A 24817-nucleotide genomic window follows, 5' to 3' on the forward strand; every position below is an offset into this window, starting at 1 on the left:
TTAATTATCCAAAAGAAATAAAAGAAATATTTAGCTTCAGCTGAATCATACATAGAGTTTTTTAATCATAATAATTTATGATTAACAGTAATCCAAAATTCTGAACATTTAAATTTAAAATCAATAGGAATTTGAAAACGTTTGGCTTTGGTTCAACTGTGCTCCCGTTTACTAAATTCAATTCATGTTTTTACATGTGCTTATAACTGCAGTAGAACAAAAAAATATAAGCAGTAGAATTTCATTCTACTGCAGATTATAAATGAAGAACTGCTCATGTAAGCTTGTATCTTGAATAAAACTTTGTGGGTCTTAAGGGTGCCACTGGACTCAAACTATGTTCTGCTGCTTCAGACCACCTGATTCTATCTATAATTAAAGTGACAAGTTTCATTTAACAGCAATTAATAGCACTAATAACAATAATCCACAAGAAAATTAATCTTGAGACTCCAACAACGATAACAGTAAATATCTAATATACCCCAAAATAGACATCCTGTCTAATAAAACATGATAGCAGTCTTTAAACAAAAGAATTTCCCCAAAAGTTCATTCAAAAGTTCCATGCAATAAAAACACACATCATTCTATGTTGTAATTATAAAGGAGAACTAGATTGTCTACTGTGATTATAAAGTAGAGCAAATAATCCCTTACTTCAGTCCATTGGTCTCCACCAACATTTTGAAGCAAGACACAGAGAGGATCTGATTTTGAGCCAACATCTTTATCGATGAGATTATCACAGCATATGGACAGTTCCACTTTGGTCACACAGTGAGCCATCTGTAAAACACATTGAAAGATGAAAAGGGAAATGATGATGACCTCGTATATTAGAACATAATTTGCATGTTAAAGATAATAAAGTGAATTAAGTAGGTGGAAACAGGAAGCAACCATTGCATAATCTGAGCCTAGTTGTTCATTCCTCAAGTATTTGAATTGGAGTCACTGCCAAGGCCCATGTTTATGGGTGCCAATCACCTCTGCTCAAAGCATTCTTCAGTATCTAGACACAAAAATTGCTGCCACATTAAGAATGGTGGGATGAATGATTGCCCTTCACACACCAATAGAAAAGGCATCTAGCAGCAAAATAGTGTTTGCATCCATATTTTGTAAGTCAACACACAAATACAATCCAACTGAATCTTGGAATTGACCAAAACCACAGCACACAAAAAGGCTCCAAACAGAGACCAAATAGTATAGAAGCAACTAAATAATATTCTCCACAACGACGGAAGCAACTTTACAGCTTCTCAATAGAGCTACCAGTTTATTGGGTTTAGAATAATACTATGTTACTGAAGAAATAGTTACTCAATGCAAATCTGTGAAAATTAACAATGCTAAAGTATTTTTATTTTTTAAAGATACATAATATGCAAAAGCAAGTTGTACAAGAAAACATGTTGATCTTCCTAAGTTAAGAAACATATACAATAAACTTAGTTTGAATGCACCAATTTTTTTAAAATCAAGTATTCCTCACGACCTTTTTGAAGTAACCTGTAGTATAACTAAGAAAAATCACAGGATCATGCAAAAAATCTCTACTTTGCTGGCCAATTCAGTATGAGACAGTAGCACAAATAGCTGTACAATGGCTTAGATTTATCAATAGCGATCCTCCAAACCAGGGTGACATCTATCTACTCAACCAAGTCAAGACTTGTATTCCCACAATGAAAAGTAGTCATGTGATGCTAGCACAAACTTTCATGTTGAACCATAGCCAGTTTACATAAGAGACTATGCTAACATGTTGACAATATTCTGTACTATTACAGTACCAGGTTGTTGCATTATGAAATGCAGAATAACTGGAAATCCACTGTATTTTATTTATTCCACAAAAAATATACTCAACCTTTCCTACCCTCATAAGGGCCACCAAGGTAGCTAACAAATTAAAACATGCATAATAAAATCACATCTTAAAGACCATTTGAACTAACAAACACATCATTAAAACAATGAAAACATTAAACAAGTAGAACATTGGAAAGGAAGGAGGGATAATGTAGTGACAGTAGAAGCCACAAGCAAAAGACACCCAGCAGAGATCAGATCTAACCATCCAATGTTACAGACTCCCTGGTCTACATTCCCAGCATTCCAAATCTTCTTAGCTTTTGCCTTCTCGCAACAGTGTTTAGCCCCTTCTTCCCCTAAACTGAATGTAAAGGATCTTCCTAATTATGCTTATCCTTGGGTCTTTCTTCTTTCTGACTGTTAGTTCCATGGATCACTGTTCATCAGACTACTGCCTACTATTTCCCATCAGTCTTAGTTTGGTTGAGCAGCCTCCCTAGTTTTTTTATCAGTCCATCTATGGCACTTTTTAAGGAGTTGTGACATGTGTTTTATAAAGCTACTTCTATGATAATCCCTTTGCCAATTTCTTTTTTCCTCTGCCCATTTCATTAAACTTCCTTCACCCTCCATTCCCCTCAAGCTCCAGGTCCATGCCCTATTGGACACCCTTCATTTATAGCCTTTTCCCACTTGCCTCTAGACTCCTGGTCCTTTAACGTCCCCACCTCCTGGGACCTCCACTGAGTCCTCAGGATGCCGGATGGTAGTTCTTTTTCCCCTAGGGGCTATGGTTTTAATCTCAATCAAAACAACATTCCTATCTGTTGCTGAAGCATCAACATTTTGTTGCTGACAGCTTTGTTCTCGGAACAGCTAGAAAGTTCATAAGCATTCTGTGCTCTCACACAAGCTCATCCAACAGTGCCAGAGGCTTCACCACCACAGTCCCAAAGCAACACTCATTTGGCCAGAACTAACGCATTAATGACATATAATCATCTTCAATGTCCTCTAACAAGACACCCAGGAAGTAACAATGTATATTTGATCTCCTGAGTAAACTTGAGCATAGTCCTATTATTCCTGTTCTAGTATTATACACAGACATATGTAATCCTCTGCACCCACATTTTTGAACCAACATTGGATGACAACGCCATAAAGAAATTGGTCTCTTTAGAAGAGTGTTAGCCAACAAATGTCAGGCTATAATAGCATTGGGTGAAAATGTATGACACTTCTTAGCCTGTCTGACCATATTGATCATACACCTAAGGGAAAGAAGGAATTTTGAACTGTTGGAAGCGGAAGAGTGGTTGTAAGAGAACAGAAACATGCAGTGGCCAGGCAGGAGTGTGAAGGTAACAAAGGTCTTGTAGAAGATGGACAATGAAATCCTTCTCGCTCCCAGCTCCCTGAGACCAGAGTATCTAATACAAGTCACAGGTGTTTAATTTTCTTGAAAGCATAAGCTGTTTGCGGTCTCACACACACAAACACACATGCACACAAAGGTGCAACCACATTCATCCCCTGCCCCCATTTGCCTTTTTCACCATCAAAACTTTTGGGTAGAAGATGTAGCGTATTCTCTACTCCTGTCCCTGAATAAACAGTGCCAAGTTTCTTTACAGATATGGCAGAGCAGGAACAACGTGGGCTGATTTCAGACTCATGTACCTTTTAAGAAAGCCTTTTATTTGTTTCTTTGGGTAGTACAGGGGAGGCTGGAACATTAGCTTCCTAGCTGTGTTGTCAATTTCCATCCTTATTGCAGAGAATGATGGGGAAATGTACATCATAATAGAGTAGTAGGACAGAAATGGCCCAAGGAATAAACAGCATCTATTCTGGTTCGATTTTTTTCTACACTCTTCCATTTTTCTACATGTGAAAAATGGCTGACAAATCCTTTGACTATGCTGTGAAAACAGTCATTTTAGACTGTTTGAATGTAAGCAAGGAAAACCACCAATAGAGTTCGTTTTTTGTGTTTCTAGAAAGAAAAAAAAGCCTGAGACTTTGGTTTTTCAATTACATGAACAATCTGGAAAACAGTTGTATGGCAGAGTTGGTTATTACTGTGCAGTTTCTAGATTAACTGTTCCTGAGTGCGATTCTGAGTCCCAAAAGACTGACTTCCTTCCCTGAACCAGAGACTTTGCTCCCAAAGGAAACCCAAGGTGTCTCTCACCCAAAAATAAAGTAGAAATAACTGGAAGAACTACAGGCTTGACTCAGGAATATATTTTTCTGCACAGATCACTCATTCACCCATTACCCTCTATTAGTCAAAAAAAGTAGGGCTTCACGAGGAAAAACTCAGCACCTACCATCATTGTAGGTAAGAGAGTCAGCAATGGGCTCACAATTCTCCTACTGGCAGATGGAGCACTCACCTCACCGGGAAAATTATAGAGCAATGGAGTAGATACTTGTATCTAAAGTGCCTAACTCAAGATATGATGGAGAAGGTATTTGTGACCCTTCTAAATTTAATGAGTAGTCATACATTGTTCATTATCATAATTTGTCAACGGATTTAGGTTGGTCTTATATCTTGTGTGTTTACTCAGAACTCTTGGTGAAACTGAGGGTGAGAAGGTACTAAAGTGAAGCTCTTCTCCTATTAGCCTGCATTATATACTTTACCTTTAAAAAGTGCTTTGGAAGACTTTAGCTGCCACTTGCTTTCTCCTCTCCTCAGGCATATCTGCTATCCTTCACATATAGCCTTGTTCATAGAGGTGCAAAGTTCCCCATTTCTGTTCACTTTAAAAAAATTATCCACTTCTCCAATGGTGCTGCCAAACTGAAGCAACTCAAAACTCATCAAGGCAAACCAAGAAGAAAGGGCAACTTACACTGCTTGTTATAGTTACAGCTACTGCTGATGGGAGGGGATGCTTGACCAGGACTCTCCTATGTTAACCACATTGATTAAGGCAACACATAGCAGTAAAGCTAAGTCAATCCAATCCTTCCAACTCCAGCAGACTGCTCCAACTCAACCTCCTATCATAAATTTATGGGTATACTATAAACTACCACCATGCTGATCAAGTTTGTACTGCACACAGCAAGGATGAATTTTCATATATTTTTACAAAAATGCAAACAATTTTATTCCTCAAGTTGATGCATGAACAAATATCACAGGGTGTCATGACACTGGGAATTTAGTAAGGGCTGTGTTCATGGTGATATGAAAGCCTTGGAGAAAAGGCTGGGTCTCATGAAAAAGGATATCTTCTCATTTATAATCTCTCAAAATCCTGGGTCAGGACTGTCCCTTGAAGTATCCCTCCAGATTCCACCACGAAACAATATACTCAAGACTTGCAGGTAACAAAGTATAAGAATTTATTGCATGAATGCAATTTCTCCTGGTGTTCCCAAAATTCCAGAAGTTTCCACCACAGTCCTATGCTGTCACAACAGAGGACCATACTACAAAATTTTAAACAGCATAGTACACATTCAGATCTGAACAAGAGAATAGTCTTGATAAGAAAGCAGTTTCTCAAACCCTAACTAGATCCATAAGGGAATCAGCTTTCCCAGAAAATAATTTCCCCCTAAAATACACAATCTCCCTGTGATTTTCATAGCTGAGTACTTAGGTATGGTAATATCCTAGGCTTGCATCCTACTGTGGTGTTCTGCAAATCCTTTATTCTGATTGCCATGCAGTTTGCACCCTCATGTACTAGCACTTCTGTTTGCACAAGGGCTCACTGAAAAACACTGGTGTTATGCAATTAGAATTACTAGAGGTGAAGGAAGTGAACTGGGCTGCAGCCAGAGAAAGGAATGTGCAAGGTGTGACCATCATTCAAGCTCTATTGCTTATTTTTCTGGCCAAGAATACAGTATCACTCAACAAAACTGTTGAACCTAATTTCAGATTATGAAATCAAGGCCTCTTAACTCTCACCCACTGACACATATAAGAATGGAATTCACAGGGCCCTTCCTTGGATTACCTTTCACCTACAGATTATGCCTTTGGCTGCCCCCAGAAGGAACAGAACTGTCAGCACTGTAAATCTTTCTGCTTCAACTATAGTCCACTAGGAAATTATTTCTGACCAGTCTTTATAACTACACTAATGCTACTGTTATGCATGAACATATGACCCCAGTCTCAAATCTACTAGCCTTAAACAGATGGCTGAGTTAAGTTCTATAAAACTCTCAGCACATATTGAAATGCCAAACTCCTGGCCTATTCTACGTGCTCAGACAATACATTTATCTCTGTGCTGCCTGATATTCAGGCACTCCCATAGACCTCCTAAGAACTGTTCTCATTTAAAAGGCTTTCCAAACCTGTTTCTTGTAGTCCTTCACACACATGCAAAAGCTGGAATGGAACTTACCTGGCAACCTTGCATCGCGATATGAGAATTGGTAAAGTGTATGTCAGAACACATAAAAGAAATTTCAGTCCACATGCAAACTATAAGCAGGATGGAGTACCTTTCGGCTACAGCAGGAGTCCCCAACCTCTTGGCACATGGGGGCCGCATTAGTATGCCCAGTGCCTAAAGAGGGCCACATCTTAAACCAAAATATAACAAAATTATTAACCTACTTATTTAAATCCAAAGTAAACATTCAAAGGTAAATGAAGAAATGTTAACTTTAGTGCAATCCATTTTGGAACAATATTTTACTGTGGAATCCTTTTGTTTACCTACACATGTCAGTGTGATTTTTGTGGCTGTTTTCTATTAGCCAAGGCATCGATGTCCAAGTCAAGGTTTGTGACACTCTTAAAATGCCATGTAAATGTTCATCTGTAAGCCTTGACCCACACTTCGATTTCACAATTTTCATCTCGGAAAAGGTTTGTTTACAGATGCATGTGGTGCCAAAGACTGTGCACATGCCTGCAGCAATTTTTTTTAGGTTGATAAATATATCAGGTAGACCAGGATAGAACTCTAACAGACTATTTTATTTGTAAAGATCTCTGAGATTATCACTGGCTTGCAAATCAATTAGTTCCATCTGAAAAAAAGTTACTTGCATCTTCTGGTGCTACTTCAAATGGATTCTGAAACATTCTTATTTCCTTTCCAAGCTTAGGGCAATCAGTGAGTCTGTTCTGAAATTCTACCTACAATAGATTCATGTGCTTTGATGTGTCTCTCAACATTGAACTCCCAGTAAATTCCCATCCTTCTCAAATTTTAGTCCATTGCAGTATGGGAAGTTTGAAGTTACCTTCACCAGCTTACTTCACAAAAAATGTTTAGTTTTCCTTCAAAATCTTTCAGTTCAGTAGACATGTCACACACAAGCTTTCTTTTCCCCTGCAATCTTAGATTCAATGTGTTCAGATGCTCTGTGATATCCTTTAGGAAAGCTAAATCATAAATCCATTCAGGGTCAGAAAGTGCTTCTTGGCATTTTCCTTTCTCCTTAAGAAAGACATCCATTTCATGATGAAAATACATTTGAGGACTTTGCCTCTGCTAAGCCACCTGACTTCTTCGTGTTACAATACACCCTCATTCTGCCTCTATTTCAGAGCAAATTTTGAAACTGAAGACGAGCAAGGCCACGTTGCCTGATGTAATTAATGCTGGATACAACTATATGCATCACCCTTTCCCACTGAAGAATCTTACTACACAAGGCTTTGCTGATGGGTGATGCAGTGAAATAGTATGGGAAACGTACTGTTTAATTTCAATATCCCTTAATTGATTTTTGTAACTGTACCAGTTTTACTTCCCACCACATTTTTTGCATCATCAGTTGGGATGCTTTTCAATTTATAACAACAGACCAAGATTTTCTACTGATTTACACACCTTCAAGAATATGCTTTCTGCACTAGTGGTGCCTTTCAAGCTCTGCAGTGCACACAACTCTACTGTAATTCTGAAGTTGGAATCTATCCCCCTGATAAAAATTAGTAATTGAGCAGTGTCTATGATGCCATTGCTATCATCTAATGCCAAAGGAAAAAAAGATCAAAACTTTTTGCCTTGACAACCAGTGACATATGCAGTTCTTTTCCTAGTTCTTCAATGCACCTGATGATTTTAGATGTAGATAAACTCACACAACTAACACAAGATACCTTCTCTGGGCACATTTCCTCCATTAATTTAACCATGCACTTTTTACCAAATTAACCATCAGAGAAGATCTACTACTCTCAGCAATTCATTTAGCAACATGATAGCTGAACCATAGACAGGTTCTCTTCAACATGCTTTCTAAAACTATTTTGCTGCAAACACATTTTAAAGAGAATTTATCTTGTTCACTCACATCCTCTTCTTGATATATTGAGTGGCTCTTGTGACAGGATTCTAAGTACCTTTTAATATTTTACTCCTTTAATACTGAAACAGTTTCAAGACATATGAGGCAAACTGCTTTATCCTTGTTTAAAACAAAAAAGTACTCAGTAGTCAATTGATCATTAAAGACATGGTGCTCATCTGCAATTTTTCATTTATATGAAAACTTTCTTATGCAGACATCTCACAGGGCTTTTAGCAGAGCAGCAGCTGCAGAGTTGCAATGTTATCCTTGAATAAATAAAAATATGAGTAGTATAATTTTAGGAGCCTAACTCCTTCCTTTCCCATTAAATCCACTCTAGCTGCTATTATCTGGGGATTTTCAAATTTGACCATAGCAAAGGAGAGAAGAGACCCCTGGCCCCCTATCCACTACAGTTCTCAGAAGCACTGGGCTATATACACAAGCTAGGAACAATTTTTTAAAAAATGGATTGTGACTCTGGCCTACCAGATGATAGAGTTGCAATCCTAAGTACATTGAATACTATGAGATATATAATTCTTAATAAACATAGTCCTTTGAAGTTTAAATATATACCTGCTAGTATGTCTTAATTTTAATACATTGGGGGCCCTTCAAAAATGGGCAGGTAGACGGAAAGAGTGAATGAGGGCAGCCTTCTACCTGGAACAGAGGATATGCCATTAAGCTGTCAAATCATATGCAGGCTGCACGTACACATCACTGCTTGCCAGCCAAGCCTCAATCATGAGAAGTAAAATGGCAGCCAGAGGGAGGGGCACTTGGCTGGAGGATGATGTGAGAAGGGGAATGTCATAAGCTTCCCTGCTAAGAGAGTACTCAAGGCGCCACTCTCTGGCTCCTGCAATCACAGATGTATAAGAAGACTCCTGGCTGGAGTGAGGAAGGGAAGAGAGGCAGAAGCAAGCAAGGCCAGCAGTCAGAGCAACCAACTCTTGTTGTGTACGGAAAAAATGCTTTTGCTTGCAACAGCAACCTCACCAGTAACTTTGGAAGCCACTTGCTTTGATGGGTGGAGCCTTTAGAAATGTTCTGTGTGCAAAGTCTTTGTATCCTTTTTCTGCAAAAATACCAGGCCTTTTATTGTCCTTTTCCCACCTTTTCTTGCAAAAGCAGACCTGAATCTCCTGAACATGGTCAAACAGTGTCTTTACCTTCCTTAAATACATACATAGCTTCAACATGATCATTCATGGAGAGGAGGAGTGGTATGGGTGCCTGAACTTTGCTGGCTAGCAAAGCACCTAGAATGACTAAAATGCTATTATGGAGGATAAGAACAAGAGGGAAGAAGGACAAGACAGAAGGAAACATGGAGACCAAAACCATTTTGCTATTGTCTTTTTTGCAAGAAAGGGACAGGATGAACAGCCACAGATGGTTTTTCTTGAGGCAGGAAAAATAGTATGGGTCTGAGGAAGAGAAACCCTGAGAGTGATAGGTAAAGTGACCAGAATTGGAGGGAGGTAAGGCGGGACGTGTTGCCACCCCCATGGCGGCGGCGCCCCTCTCCCTAACTCCCCAGCTCACCGTCTTCTTGTGAGCGCGGCGGCGGATGGCCCAGGACATTTGGCGACCGTCCCACTGTTTTCGTGACACATAGTCAGTATAGTGATAGGAGCAGACAAGCAGATTGGAGGGCCACACAGAAAGAGGTTACTTAAATATATGTTATATTGAATTGTTGTAAGCCGCCCCAAAGACTGCTGAGAGGGGCAGTCACAGAAACTGAACTAAAAACAAACATACATACATACATGATTAGGATTGAACTATAAACCTTGTCTACCCTGATTGTAATCATTCTAGTCAGACTAACATCATTCTTTTAAAAAGCATTTTACAACTTAACCACAAGCAATTTAACAAAACCAAATTCCCCATTCATTTTCAAACAGATTGCTTATAATTGTAACTTCAGAAAGTGCAAAGACTTTTAAAGGACAGCATACTAAGTTTTGTAATTGTAGTGAGAAGACTAAGAATTAAGCCTTTTATATCTTATTCTGTGCATTCCTATGATAATGCTTGAAAATGCATAGTTATTATTTTTCATTCAAAAGTTTAAATCCCTGCCTTTAAAGGTAAAGGTAAAGGTATCCCCTGTGCAAGCACCGAGTCATGTCTGACCCTTGGGGTGACGCCCTCTAGCGTTTTCATGGCAGACTCAATACGGGGTGGTTTGCCAGTGCCTTCCCCAGTCATGACCGTTTACCCCCCAGCAAGCTGGGTACTCATTTTACCGACCTCGGAAGGATGGAAGGCTGAGTCAACCTTTGGAAGGCTGAGTCAACCTTTGGAAGGTTGACTCCCTGCCTTTGGTAACTGCTAAATCATTTCCCACACAGGGGAAATCATGCTTTGCAGACCTCATGAATGTCCCAGAAGTCATATTAAACTGAAGACTCTGAAAGGGCAAATCTATGATTTGTATTTTAAAAAATCCTAGTAAAATGCATCATCTAAGTCACCATGCTGACATTTTAAAAGAAGTTACTCCAGTTTAAGTCACCATGCTGGTGTTTTAAAGACTGTTACTCCAGTTTAATTATGTTTCCATTTGTGGGCCAAAACCTCTTTGTGAGTTAATATTTATAACAATAGCCACAATAATTTGGATAACTTCGAATCTAATATTGTGATTTAAGAGCTTTCCAGAACACATTCAATTGATTTTGTTTGAAGCATGACAAGCAAAGCTAGAAATATGGCATCTTATACTCATGAAGTTCTTGAAAGTTTATACCCAAAAAATCTTGTTGGCCTCTAAGGCACAACATTGAATCACGCAACACTGTAGTTCTTACTGTTATTTTAAAATGTTCACAAAATAGCAGGTGTTTGGTGGGGACAGGGAGAATCAAGTGGACAGTTTTTGTACACTGACATGTGCTGGATTATAGTTTTACTAGGGGCCAAGCTCATTGCATTCAGGAATACAACGGGTGCTAGATTACAGTGGTGGAGTGGAAGAACTCTGCAGACGGCCCCCCTCCCCCTCCCCCCGGGACCTGGAAAGGCTGCAGGCAGATGTTGTGGAATTCACCGGCAAGGGCAGCTCTCACGTGGCAGGGATCTGAACTGGAACGAGGAGGGGGTGGTCAGGGGTGGGGGGCAGAAGACTATTGGTTGGCTGCTGGACAGACAGGCAAGCCAGTTGGAAAAGGCACTCAAGGGTTGGATAGCCACCCTGAGTGGGTGTTAAGTGCTGAGTGGCACTTAAGCCATGAGACATGCTCCTCTTCCAAGACGTTACCAGAAATATATTATGTGGAACAGATAAGTTGTGTGGGTTTTGTTGCTGGCTTGGAGCTGTATTTTAACAACTCTGGTTTAACCTAGGTTAAATTCAAACACATGGGTGATTTTGAAGTGTTTTGTGACCTATACGCATCTAAGCTCTACAGTTTAGCTTTTGATCATTAATATCTAAGCCTTTATTAACCACCAAGCATGGTCATTTAATTTCCATTTCATTGAGAAAAACATTTTTTGATCAGCAACTATCAACTCCTGCTGAATGAGACATTTTAGATCCTTACAGCCTAACTCTCCACAAAATACCTACTTTTTTCTGTGGTACTTTTAAGCATGTGTATACAGGATTGCAGCCTTAATCTTCCAGTAAGTGATCATACTAGTCTTCTTGCATAAGAACAAAACAAGCAAGAAATTTATCTTGTCTGCAAACATCATTTTATAATTCAGATGGGAGGCATGACCATAAGTTTTGGAGTATGCTCCTAGTGTACACATAAAGGTGCTATTAAGTTGAAAGCCAGCATCTTTCCATTGTTATACTATGAATGGATGTGAAAGGACAATGAAGAAAGCTGACAGGAAAAATGATGACTCGTTTGAAATCTGGTGTTTAAGGAGTTTTACAGATACCATGGACTGCCAAACAAGAAAAATAAATGGGTTCTAGATCAAATGAGCCCTGACCTGCTCAGGCTAGCCCACTCTTGTCAGATCTTGGAAGCTAAGTAGGGTTGGCCCTGGCTACAAATCAAATCAAGCCCGAACTACCCCTAGAAGCTAAAATGACTAAACTGAAGTTATCATACTTTGGTCACCTTATGAGAAGGCAAAAATCACTGGGAAGTACAATATTGCTAGGGAAAGTTGAAGGTAGCAGGAAATGAGGAAGATCCAACATGTGATGGGTTGACTTAATCAAGGAAAACCCAGCTCTGTTTGATTTGCGCACCCCTTCCAAACAACAGGCCTCAAATACTTGAGTAGGTGTGTCGTTTTTCTCCTTGTGCTTGTTGCCACAGCATTATGTATACTTATGTGTATGCTAGAAAGTATTTTTAAACAAAGTGTAATTTTGAAAGACATTTTGTTAAACAGAGCTTCTGCCTGAAATGCTGATACCCTATTATCAGAGGTAGGGATAACCTCAAGTCCCTGATATTTTGTGGTTGGCTCCACCTCTTATAGCAACCATTTTGTGGTTGTATCAACTACCCTGTGTCAGAATTACAAAGGTTCCTGCAGGCTGCAAAAAGTTGAGGCCAATACTCTAGGCAGGGTTGCTAGCTCTAACCACCAAAGTTCTACTTATAAAGAAGTTAATTTGTTGTATGCAACTTTCAAGCTGATACAAGCTGTTATCTTCTTCCACTCTTCTGCAACTTTGGCTTTAAACTTGATAACTTTAGCTGACTAGGGAAGGGCAGAGGACAAGTAAAAATGTATGATTATTACTATAAGAATGTCTTCAAATTGTGAGTTAAGTGCTCTCAAGTTGCTTTCAACTTATGGAGACCCTTTGAATTAATGGTCTTCAAAATGTCCTTTCCTGGACAGTCTTCCAAACTGCCATCAGCTGTAATTGATCCAGAGTATTCATTGTACCTACCATTGTACCTACCATTCACAGGGCCCAGTGTGGCACACACACCAAATATATAGCTGCGCAGACCGGCCCAAATACATACTGCCAACTAACTTCCAGGATTTTCCCCTCACATGCTATATCAAATTACTCTCTCACCCAGTTACCATGTCCTACGTAGTTAAATTTCAGAATTCATATATATAACCTGCAAACAAACCCAGCTTTTGTCCACACCATGTAGGACCACTAGGACCAGATTGTCCCACTTTTGGAGGGACATCTGGGGGGACCTGGCAAATGTACTTATGTTGAAATTAAAAAATATATATTACAATACTATTTTTGCGTTCTATGAAACTTTTTGTTGCTCCATATAGACCAAATTTTTAATCAAGAACCCCCACTCCCACCCCAATCAGTGGTGTCCCGCTTTACCAATATTAAAATCTGGTCACCTTGCACTAGGTAGATCAGAAGGGTCACAAAACATTTCAACTTCTCCTTTACCAAGTATCAATTAAAACTATACATCCCATTGATTTGAGCACCCCTTCCAAATAACAGACCTATGCAGTGCCATTTAGGGAAAGAGTATAGACTTATCTTTTTCAAACTCCATAAAAATCTTAACTGTTTCACTACAACTGACACTTTAAAAGATGTGTTCTTTTTTTAAAGGTGTACTTGTTTTCTTTCAGTACTGAATTATTTAAACACTTCTTCTATTTTTTGATATAATTTGAGAAAGTATAGCTAGAACTCTTTTTAAGTATGGCTACCCAGTTATTCATTTTGTGCTGGTTTTATTCTTGCTATTTTTTTTATCAGTGAACAGATATTAGTTGCAAATGGCTTCTTGAATTATTCCACACCACACACACACAACCTTTCTTTGCATAAATTAATCTTAAGTTTCAGTCGCTGTTTATATTTTTTAGTCTTTATTTTTCTCCCTTTTTGATTTTTAACTAATTATTTTATTATTTTGTGCCCTCCCACCCTTCTTCATTAACCTTTGTATTCTGTTTTCTTAATTTAAAACTGCAATGGAATTTGGTCATATGAAATTAAATATTACCCTACTTATTATTCACATTGCTTATATTTTATGTTGCTTCCATTTTGTGTTTCATATCCAGTTTGCAGACGTAATAAGTCCATATCCATTTTGCAGAACAAAAGACTACCAAAACTGACATCATAATAATCTTAATTTTTCTAACCCACCCTTCCCATGAGGCTCAGGGCAGGTAAAATCAACTCATAAAATACAATATGCAATCTAAACAGTGAGTGAACTCACGGAAAGAGAAGCACAGTGAAACAGCTAAAAGATCAGTTTTGTTCTTCAGGCTAGGTGCACAGAATATAGATAACAGTTCGGTGAACCCACAGAAAGCTGTGAATCCACCAAGATATCTGAATAGTTCTTAGTTCCATAAAAAGTGGAAGGTAAATTTGGTTAAATTAAGTAAACATGCAGTGATTGAATTTAGATGTGAAATATCAGTCTTTAGAGAAGGGTGTTATCTAGGCCTCTTCAAAATGCCGACTGAAAATCCTGCCCAAATTACATTCTACCATCCTTTCAAATTCAGGTTAATTTGAAATCTGTTAATATTTAAGCCCTGAGCTCTATAGTTCAGGCAAGCCTGATCTAAGCTAAGCAGGGTTGGCCCTGGCTAGTATTTGGATGGGAGACTTCCAAGGAACACCCATGTCATTATGTGGAGGCAGCCGATGACAAACTACCTCTGAACATCCTTTACCTGGCTGCCAGACAATTCTAGGATCTCCTGTCATATAAAAAACAAATAATGTTTAAAATTCTAACCTGCCCACTTAGAAATCTTTATTAGGCTTTGGAAGTTGAGTCCTAAATCACGTAGCATTAATGTTTTTCCATTTCACAAAAGATTAGACCCATGATGCACCTACATTACGTAGCAGTCCAGAAGATACCAATTACATCATGCTCAATATCATTTCCGCATCTTTCAAGGGCAAGTTCTTAAGAAAACTCTGGTACACAGCATTTACTGCATAGAATGGCATATTAATATTAAAGAAAACTTACTGGGTCCAGTACTGTCTCTTGACTTCAGTATGAGATTGCTGCAGATGCTCTGACATCTGTTAAATATGTGTGCCACTATTATACTTCTTATACTACTTCTGCAACTCGCTCTACACAGGCCTACCCTTATCCTTGACTCGGAAACTGCAATTGGTTCAGAATGCAGTGGCCAGGATTCTCACCAATACACCGTGGAGACCTCACATCCGGCCTATACTTTGACAACTCAGCTGGCTCCCAATTTAATTCCAGATCAGGCTTAAGGTTTTGGTTCTTACCATATGCAGTCTGGGCCCAGTGTACCTGAGAGACTGTCTTTCTGCCTATACCCCCAAAAGAGCATTATGCTCCGCCACCACCAACTAGCTGGTGACCTTGGCCCCAAACAAGCACATCAGTCCTCAACAAGAGCTTTTTCTGTCCTGGCCCCCACCTGGTAGAACCAGCTCACTGAAGAGATCAGGGCCCTACATGAACTCTCACAATTTCTCAGGGCCTGCAAAAGGCACCAGGCATTTGCCTGAAATTGACCAAACCCAAATAATATCCACAGGTCCCCCTCACACATCCCCACCATGGCCTGAACCAATCTGACCTCTCTGGGGGCCTTAGCTAAGTTACCATTCCTGTTATATTGTTGTTGTTTAAGACCATTGAAATTGTGTTATTCAGAACCACTATTGGACTATAAGAGCCTCTTGTGGCGCAGAGTGGTAAGGCAGCCGTCTGAAAGCTTTGCCCATGAGGCTGGGAGTTCAATCCCAGCAGCCGGCTCAAGGTTGACTCAGCCTTCCATCCTTCCGAGGTCGGTAAAATGAGTACCCAGCTTGCTGGGGGGTAAACGGTAATGACGCTAGAGGGCGTCACCCCAAGGGTCAGACATGACTCGGTGCTTGCACAGGGGATACCTTTACCTTTACCTTTATTGGACTATTGTTGATGTATTGACTATGTTATTTATTTTTTTATTTTTATTTTATTTTTATTTATATTTATATTTATATGAAGCCACTCTCAAAAGTCTCGTGGGGGTTTTAAAAGTTTCATAACAATAAAATCCCATAAAAACCCATTAAAATCTAATTAAAACACAATATCACTATGGCGGATAATAAATATATAACCCACTCCCCTCCCCCCGTGCAACAAAGGTCTATTACTCTCTATCTGAGAGTGAGGGACTTAGTTGGTTTCAGCTAGAGATCCACAGCTGACAGTGCCGGGAGTCGCCCTGGCCTCAACCATATGCCTGGCGGAAAAGCACCGTCTTGCAGGCCCTGTGGAAAGCTGACAAATCCCGCAGGGCCCGTACCTCTTTCGGGAGCTTGTTCCACCAGGTTGGAGCCAGGACTGAAAAAGCCCAGCCCATAGCCCCGGACCAGCTGGGCTAGAGGGCGCATATAGATGTTAAAAAGTGTAGGGGAGAATATCGCCCCCTGAGGTACTTCACATGGGAGCCCGAAAGGGGCCAACAACTCTTCCCCCACTGCAACCCTCTGTGTCCGGTTCCAGAGAAAGGAGACCAGCCACTTTAGTGTGGTCCCCCTAATCCCAGCCTCGGCAAGGCAGTGCGGCAAAATCTTGTGGTCGACCACATCAAATGCGGCCAACAGATCTAAAAGCACAAGAATAGCCAAGCCACCTCAATCCAGCTGGCACTGGATATCATCCGTCAAGGCGACCAGGTCGGAAGCCAGATGGTATGGATCCAGGGCCGAAGTTTCTTCCAAGAATGCTAGGAGCTGATTCGCTGTGGCCCGCTCCACTAATTTGCCCAGAAACGCAAGATGTGAGACTGGGCGGTAGCTGGCAGGATCCTGTGGGTCCAGCGATGTTTTTTTTTCAGTAGAGAGTGTACCACTGCCTCCTTGAGCCCCTCAGGGAAATCTCCCAATATTAGGGAGAGATTTACAATTTCCCTCAAGGGGCCTCCTATATGTTATATGTTAGGTTGTTCCATGTATCTCCCCTGTGATGTTATATGTAAACCGCCCTGAGCCGCAAGGAAGGGCGGTATAAAAATTATTAAATAAATAAATATTTTCTCGTTTTCCAGTCCAAAAACAGCTCTTAATAGTTTCCACTGAATTCTCTATATATTTTAATTTGATTAATACTTCAAGCTATTGTGTAGACTATTTGCAAAAATTGTATATTGTGAAATATTTCCCCTTATTGTGAACTTGAGTGGTAAGATTGTACTAGAATGTATGAAGCAGAGTTCTACTGCTTATCATGGTTTTATATATATAGTTAATTCCTCTTCACATAGAAGGGTTTTGGTCCATGATAGGTTCTTTACTTCCCATACATTTGAGGAGAGTAGGCCAGAAAGCAATGCAAGACTTGTGGTAATACCTATTTATTACTTGTTAAAATATTTACTTAATGCCTTTCAATAATAATAATAATATTTGGTTCTTATATGGCACTTTTCTCTGCCCAAAGGAGTCTCAAGGCAGCTTACAATCGCCTTCCCTTTCCTCTCCCCATAACAGACACTCCGTGTGGTAGGTGAGGTTGAGAGAGCCCTGATATTACTACTTAGACAGAACAGCTTTATCAGGGCTGTGGCGAGCCAAGGTCACCCAGATGGTTGCATGTGGGGGAGCACAGAATCAAACCCGGCTCACCATGTTAGAAGACCTAATGTCTTCTAACCACTACACCTGCTCCTAACCACTACACCTGCTGTACAGCTGTTATTGAAAGCTGACTTGTTCAACCACTACAAGTTGCCTTGGTGTCCACAAGGATGCTAATAAAAATGTATTTAATATCCAACAACTACTAAAGCCAAACATCAAAACCACCAAGACAAAAGCGATAACCCAAATGAACTAGTAGTAGAATAATTAACCAATAAGAACTAGCCAGCACCACTTAAAAGAATTTTGCCTGGCACAGGAATGTAAATGAAGGGACAGGACAAATATTTCTGGAGAGGGATTTTGTCACCACTGCTGAGAAGGCCTGCCCTTTCATTGCCTCCTACAAAATATCTAATGCCAGTATATAGAAAAGACCCCCTGAAGATGATCTCAATGTGCTCATCAGATCATATGGGAATAAATGGTCCCTTTTGAGTACAGATCTAGAAGCAGTATTTTAAATATGAAAGTTTACATTTGTTTTCCTTTCATTCATTTCATTGTTTCCTACTTTGATTGCTACAATTACATGTATTCCCCCCCCAGATACTATCTGCAATAATTTCTTATTTGTAGCAACTAATTTTCAATACATTATGCAGGTAGAGCACTATTAATCAACTGTATACTTCCACTGCATTTCACTACTACACTCTTCTGCCAATTTAAATTCTCCCCCTCTGAATGGTTACAGGGTAGTACCTACACTTACATTTTGATTGTATTCTCCTATGGTTTCTCTCAATATTCATTCTGCATTTCAAACATTAGAAGTTCCTAATGCTCCATGAGAAGTATCAACAGCAACAGAAGCTATCAAGCAAACAAGTAAATTTCCCAAAGTGTACAAATGAAAACCTCATGCTTGGGGCCAATTCCAAAATACCATGAACTGCGTCCACCAGAAGAAGAGGAAGCAGCAAAGTCATATTCCAGTGTGCCTGAATGCACCTTGAATTTGGGATTATTACCCTTTCCTGCTTCCAAGTGCATCGTTGAGGCAATACGAGGGAGGAAAAGAACCTGCTAGGATCCAGGTGTAACTGGATCAGAAGACAAAAACTGGACTGAAGCAGAAGACACCACCATCTATCTACCAGCTATGGTGCTAATTTAGTCGTTTAAAAAGTAAACTTTGTAAACCACCTTGAGGATTATATTTGGTTAAAAGGCAGGGTAACCCTTAGCAAAAAAAATCTTCTGAATCAGCAGATAGAAAAATGCTTATTAGACAGCCTTTAATATTATTACAGGGAGAGAGTTACACTAATAACTAGCATACAACTAGAATAAGTAGTTCAGCAAGCTATTCCTTCATAGCTTTGGGTTTAGCATAACCTAGTCCTTGTGGATTACTGGTATATAAACAATGGCTCCAAGCCACCCATACCCCTACTCCCTCCCATACAATTTCTATCTAAGACAGATGTACATATTTAGATTACAGGTAATACAGTTTTACCTTCTATGATCTTTCAGTATGGGCTTCTAAAAACTGCTGCTTTAAAGCTACTTATTTGATGACTAGTTATGTCCTTAAAATTAAATTCGCAGTTCATTTCACATAATAGCTTCTAATACTGCTGACATTCTGGGCTTGCTCTCTCTCAATATGAAACTTTAGGAACATGCTTTGCTCAATGAAGTATAAAAGCACACTTTGGAACTTTCCTGAAAGAAACATGAATGTTTAAGGAGCCTCTCTGTGCTTGCAACAAAATGAATATATGGTCAACGACATAGAATCTTGTACCATATCTGGTTTGGAACCACTGTTTTTTCTTTGTGTTTGGCACAACAAACTGTTTCACCCTTTTTATATTAAATATATGAGAATTACACTAACCTCCTATTCTCCTGTGTGAAGTTGCCAAGGGAATTTTACCCAGTGCCAGGCTTTCCAGAAGTGAACCTCTCACACAGAAATATCCATACACAACGCAGCACATTAGCAGACCTAGCTCAAATTCCAGCTTTATTATTAAGCAAGATCCAATTGTTTTCCACGTGGGAAAATGGGTAGACTGCTCCAAATATGAAAACAAGTATCAGAACTTTTAAAGCCCATGAATTTACAGAGGCACATTAGTTGACAATCCATGCAGATCCGCAATGCATCTCAGAATATCCTGTATTACCATTCAAAGTCAAATTACAATCTATCCTCCTTTGAAGTAGAGAATTATTGCTCATTATATGTTTAACTGCAATAATCATGCAACTACTCTGGCATAGAGCCATTCAAGCTGCAGAAATACTTTGAAACAAATCTGAAATTATTCAAGTGACTGTTTGGCAGAGCTTTACTTTGTAGCTAATCTTAATTCTAAACAGGTTTATTTGCTTGATCATTTCAAATTCCATCATCCCTGGTGTGATACCGCAGTCTCCTAGGCAAGATTTTCCATGAAGTAGGGCATACCAACACTTTTACTCCAACAGTGTAGAATGAAGTCACTGAAGACTGCAAAATCTACTGCTAGTCATTATTATGATCACCAAACATTAAGTGCCTTTGTGCTATGAAAATAGGCTAAACATATGGTTGTGCCAATCCAGTGTCATTTTTTACATCAACACTGAAGAGAAAATGTGTTCTCTCCGTAACTCAGCTAGCATACTCAGCATAGCTTAGTCTGACGAAGAGTGCTTGTGCTCGAAAGCTCACGCCTTGAATAAATCTTTGCTGGTCTTAGTGCTACTGGACTCTGATTTTATTGTGCTACTTCAGACCAACACGGACACTCATTTGAATCAGCATAGTAATGACTACTTTTGCATTTATTGTTGTAACCAAACTGCTGTAAAGATCTGAGGGATGTTGGACTACACAGCGCTATTTATTCCTAACCAAGCAGTACAACTACCTGTAGAAATTACTAGTGGTAAGACTAGACTGCCCCGTTAATCCAGTATTATTACCTCAAACATGCATTAGAAATTATATGAAAGGAAGACAAAGGAAGGTGGTTTTTTTACACTTCCTCAATTCAAGCACCTCCACCTACCTTGATCCAATTTATATGCAACAGCCTTCTTTGTGTGAGATGTTAAGGTCACAGCCATATAGCTATTATGACCAATGAAAAATTCAACTAAAAGCCCTGTACATGGGCAGAGGAGGCTTGCACTATAATCAAGCCACATGTATTTGAGCATTTTCCGGCATGAAATGTTGTGCGGGCATAATTCCCTCATTTCATCCAATACCATAGTATTTTAAAACCATTACCTTTCTTGCAAGTTGATCACTGAAAGAATTAGGGCTGGCTTGTAAACCAACACTTTCTAAGTAACTGCAATTTGTCAGGTAAGAAGTCACCAAAGGTCAGGCTAAACATTACATCATGGTGTATGCCAGCATTCTACATGCAATTCTAAAAGTGAACAATTTTTTTGAATTGATATATAATGGGGTCAATGCAGTGAAAAAATGTGTTTGCCAACACAATGTGAAGCAGCTCTGACAATTCCCCATGTAACCTGTTCTGAATCTGCAAGGCCATCACCAAAGCTACTGCTAACCATGCTGTTTGTGAATGCAAATATTCTGCTGAAACCAACAAACTATTACTCCATGTCAGTATTCATGAAATCTTCCGTTTCCATTTGTGAAGAGAAGACTTAATCCGCATATCCTCTTCCCTTAGTTGTGACGGAAATAACTGTCCAGAGATCTCGCCAACCTCCTCCAGCAGAAAAAGAAGCCAAGAACCAGTTTGTACGATTGTTTATTTTCCACAATTTTCCCTGCATGTGTACCATCCTTTAACAGTATTTTCTTCTCAGCAATTCCTCTATACTGCAAATACTAGATCATTTTGTAATAAAGGACACACTTTTGGTGGTCTACAGGTGTCTTAAATGTACCAAGAGAAAATCTGGTATCTTCACTCACCTGTAAGTGAACTTTTGACTGATGAAAACCAGCAGCTAACATTTTAATTGCTGTCCTTCTAAACAGTTGGAAACATCATTAGTTTGTATCCAAAGATGCACAGACAGCTTCCATTCAGTCTGGGAGAAATAACCCACTCTGATATACAGTGGAAGCCCTTAACTCCCTTTCGGATCACTGAAAATACTACCAATGTGAGCAGAACCACCTTCATTTCTCTGGATTCAAACCATAAACAATTACCCACCCTGTTGTCAGCTCGGTTTCCATGATTTCCTTTTAAGTGCTGCTCACTAATATCTCACAAGAGTGCGCTTTTAAAAAAGAGAAATTCATAGTTTATATCACAGCTATTAATAGTATAGTTATTTTAGCAGGTTTCTCAGAAGCATCAATGCTTCAACCATTCTAGATCACTTCTGTTTGTCTGACTTCAGTCTAGTGATGTATACAGAGGTTACCATTACTGATAACAAGCATTTCGTGCTTTCCATGTCTATTTTCAAGGATAACATTCTGCTGGCTCTCTTATGCTATTATAGAAACTGTGTGAACACATAATTTTATAGGTGTACATCCAACCAATATAGATTCCCAGCAAAGATATATAAAAAGTGAATTTGTCAGGGATATCCAATTACATCACATTTATTTTTTAATATTTATTATTTTATTATTTATTTTTTATACCACCTTTCCATATAGCTCTGGGAGGTTTACATGGTTATTTACATGGTGGTTATTATATTGTGAGCCACCCTAAGACCCCAAGGGAAGGCATCACCCTGGCAGTTCAGAGTCACCTATGTAGTTATCTAGGAGCAAAATACAGGAATTAAAAAAAAAAAACCTTGGGAGTCAGCCCTGCATATTATTAGGAGCAAGATATTATAAAGCTCAAGGCACTCTTAAATAATAAAACCCCACACGCAAATTTAGGTTAGAGCTTTTATAACCTTGCATTAATGAAATGACACAAACTGAGATTTCTGTGCTTAAATGAAATTTTCATCATACATACCCCATTGCTTTGGAAGGAAAATTGGAATTTCTTGCATTACATGATCATGGGAATAAAAGAGGAAGAATGTTTTTCTTTCATTTTTGTCTAATGTGCTTTTTTGCCACAGAATGTGATAATGTGCTTTAACTTCCGGGATTTAGACATTACAGAAAGCAAAAAGGAGGATCGCTGTGGTTAAATGCTTAATTTAAACAAAAATACAACTGCATAAGACACCCCCATATTCCTAATTCCTGATTCAATTCAAAATGTTCTTTTCCAAAGGTTATGAATTTTTATAACTAAGTTAATTGGCTCTGGTCACTGAATAACAATAACCAGAAATAATTATTTATGAATTCTCAGGGCAGTTAAAATTTGCTCTATGGTTTCAGAAGATTTGAACTGCTTTAACAATAAGCCCAGGCTAGTTCAATCTCATTAGATCTAGGAAGCTAAGCCTGATTTCTGATTTCATGCTTCTAATTTCATAATGAGTTAGGAATAAAAAAAAATCATCTTTCTCTTATTGTATGAAAGAAATGTTTAACCTACAAATACAATGAAAATGTTTGCTAGAAACCAGACAGCTATTAATCTAAGCAACTGGCATATGCAAACTGCAGGCAGCATCAGCCAAACAGGCCAGGCTGGATTCTGGAGATTTTTGGTGGTGGGATCACTTGGGCATGAAATTGGGGTCACTGTAGGTGGGCAGGTAGTTGTGAGTTCCTGCATTGTGCAGCAGTTAGACTAGATGACCCTGGAGATCCCTTCCAATTTTATGATTCTATGTAGCTGAAAGTCACACCTACCTTAGAAGAGTGGTTAATAGATAAAAGGGCTATAGTTTACCTTGAGTTTATCTATAGTTTACCTATAGTTTACCAAAGGTCTATAGTTTACTTTTGATTACTGAAGTAAGTTCTGATTAACTATGATTGAATATGAACACTTGCACATGACATGAAATCTAGGGGAAGGGCTACACTGCTCCTTTGTCTAAAGAGGTTGAGACTTAATTATAGGGAACTTTCACAGATGTAACTGACATAGTAGAGCAGTGAATCTAGACCAGAAACATACAGATTTAGATCTCGACTCAGTCATTAAGAATTGGGTTTTATTAACCCACTTTTTACTATCTGAAGGAGTCTCAAAGCAGCTATAATCACCTACCCTTAGTTTTCCAACAAGAGACACCCTGTGAGGTAGATGATGCTGAGAGCTCTGAGAAAACTGTGATTAACCCAAGGTCAACCAGCTGGCTGCATGTAAAGGAGTGGGAAATCAAACCCTATTCTCCAGATTACAGGCTGCTGCTCTTAACAACTACACCAAGCTGGCTCTCTTAAGGCAAGTCACATCAATAATCATCCTCTCTCAGCCTATCTACCTCACATGTCTATCATGAAGGTAACTGAACAGTCATATGTAGTCTCCTCTAAGCTCCTTGGATATCAATGCAATAAATGAAATATGCATGGATGCCACAATTCTTAACAAACACAGAAATCCCAGAACATATTTATTGGACTCAACTTCTCAAGTAGCTCAATTATCATCTGAACGTTTTAGGACATATAATTATGGAGATATGCATGTATGAGCAATGCCAAATGAAGGCAGACAGAAATCTTATTTAACCATACCACAGACCAGTATGGGACTACAGTGTCTCATATAGCTCCTCCTCTCCTTATCCCAACCACTGACAGAATCAAAATAAGGAGCCTAACAAGTTGCTGCCACAGACTCCCCTCTCCCCAAAAGTCTTTCTAGGCTGCCAACTGAGACAAGGAGATGCCTCTTAAAAGAGGCTCCATTTGTCCCATCAGATTCAAGTGCCAGCTTTTGCTGTCCAACATATACTACAACCACTTGAAGGAATTGCTAAAGCATTTAATTGCTAAAGCAATACATTTTTAAAAATAAAGCAATCCAGTAATACGACTGCAGACATTTGCAAGAATGAACATCAGGTTTACGCATATCATTTTGGATGCAGTAATGCATAAGTAACACTGGCTACTTAAATGCCAGAGACTTCTTTGCTAGCTTTATTATCTAATGCTGTATAAAGACAAGAAATTCTGGGGTTTTGCATGTTTAGTAATATAAAGTGTTTAGTGAAATGATTTAACAATGGATGCCAATTTAAAAGCCAATGTTTCATGACAATGGAAGTCTATAAGAAGCCTTT

The 24817-nt window shown here is 39.1% G+C and overlaps 1 protein-coding gene across 5 annotated transcripts in view; it reads right to left on the reverse strand.

Annotated features, from left to right (window-relative positions):
• The window catches only part of CPNE1 (copine 1), a 58956-nt gene that overhangs the window by 20209 nt on the left and 13930 nt on the right, over nucleotides 1-24817 (reverse strand). For all 5 annotated transcript variants that reach the window (XM_077335192.1, XM_077335191.1, XM_077335195.1 and 2 more), the window contains one exon: nucleotides 661-789. In XM_077335192.1, coding sequence (XP_077191307.1) covers nucleotides 661-789 — 129 coding nt within the window. The remainder of the gene's footprint in view (nucleotides 1-660; nucleotides 790-24817) is intronic.

This window comes from Paroedura picta, chromosome 4 (genome assembly GCF_049243985.1).
Source record: "Paroedura picta isolate Pp20150507F chromosome 4, Ppicta_v3.0, whole genome shotgun sequence".
NCBI lineage: Eukaryota > Metazoa > Chordata > Lepidosauria > Squamata > Gekkonidae > Paroedura > Paroedura picta.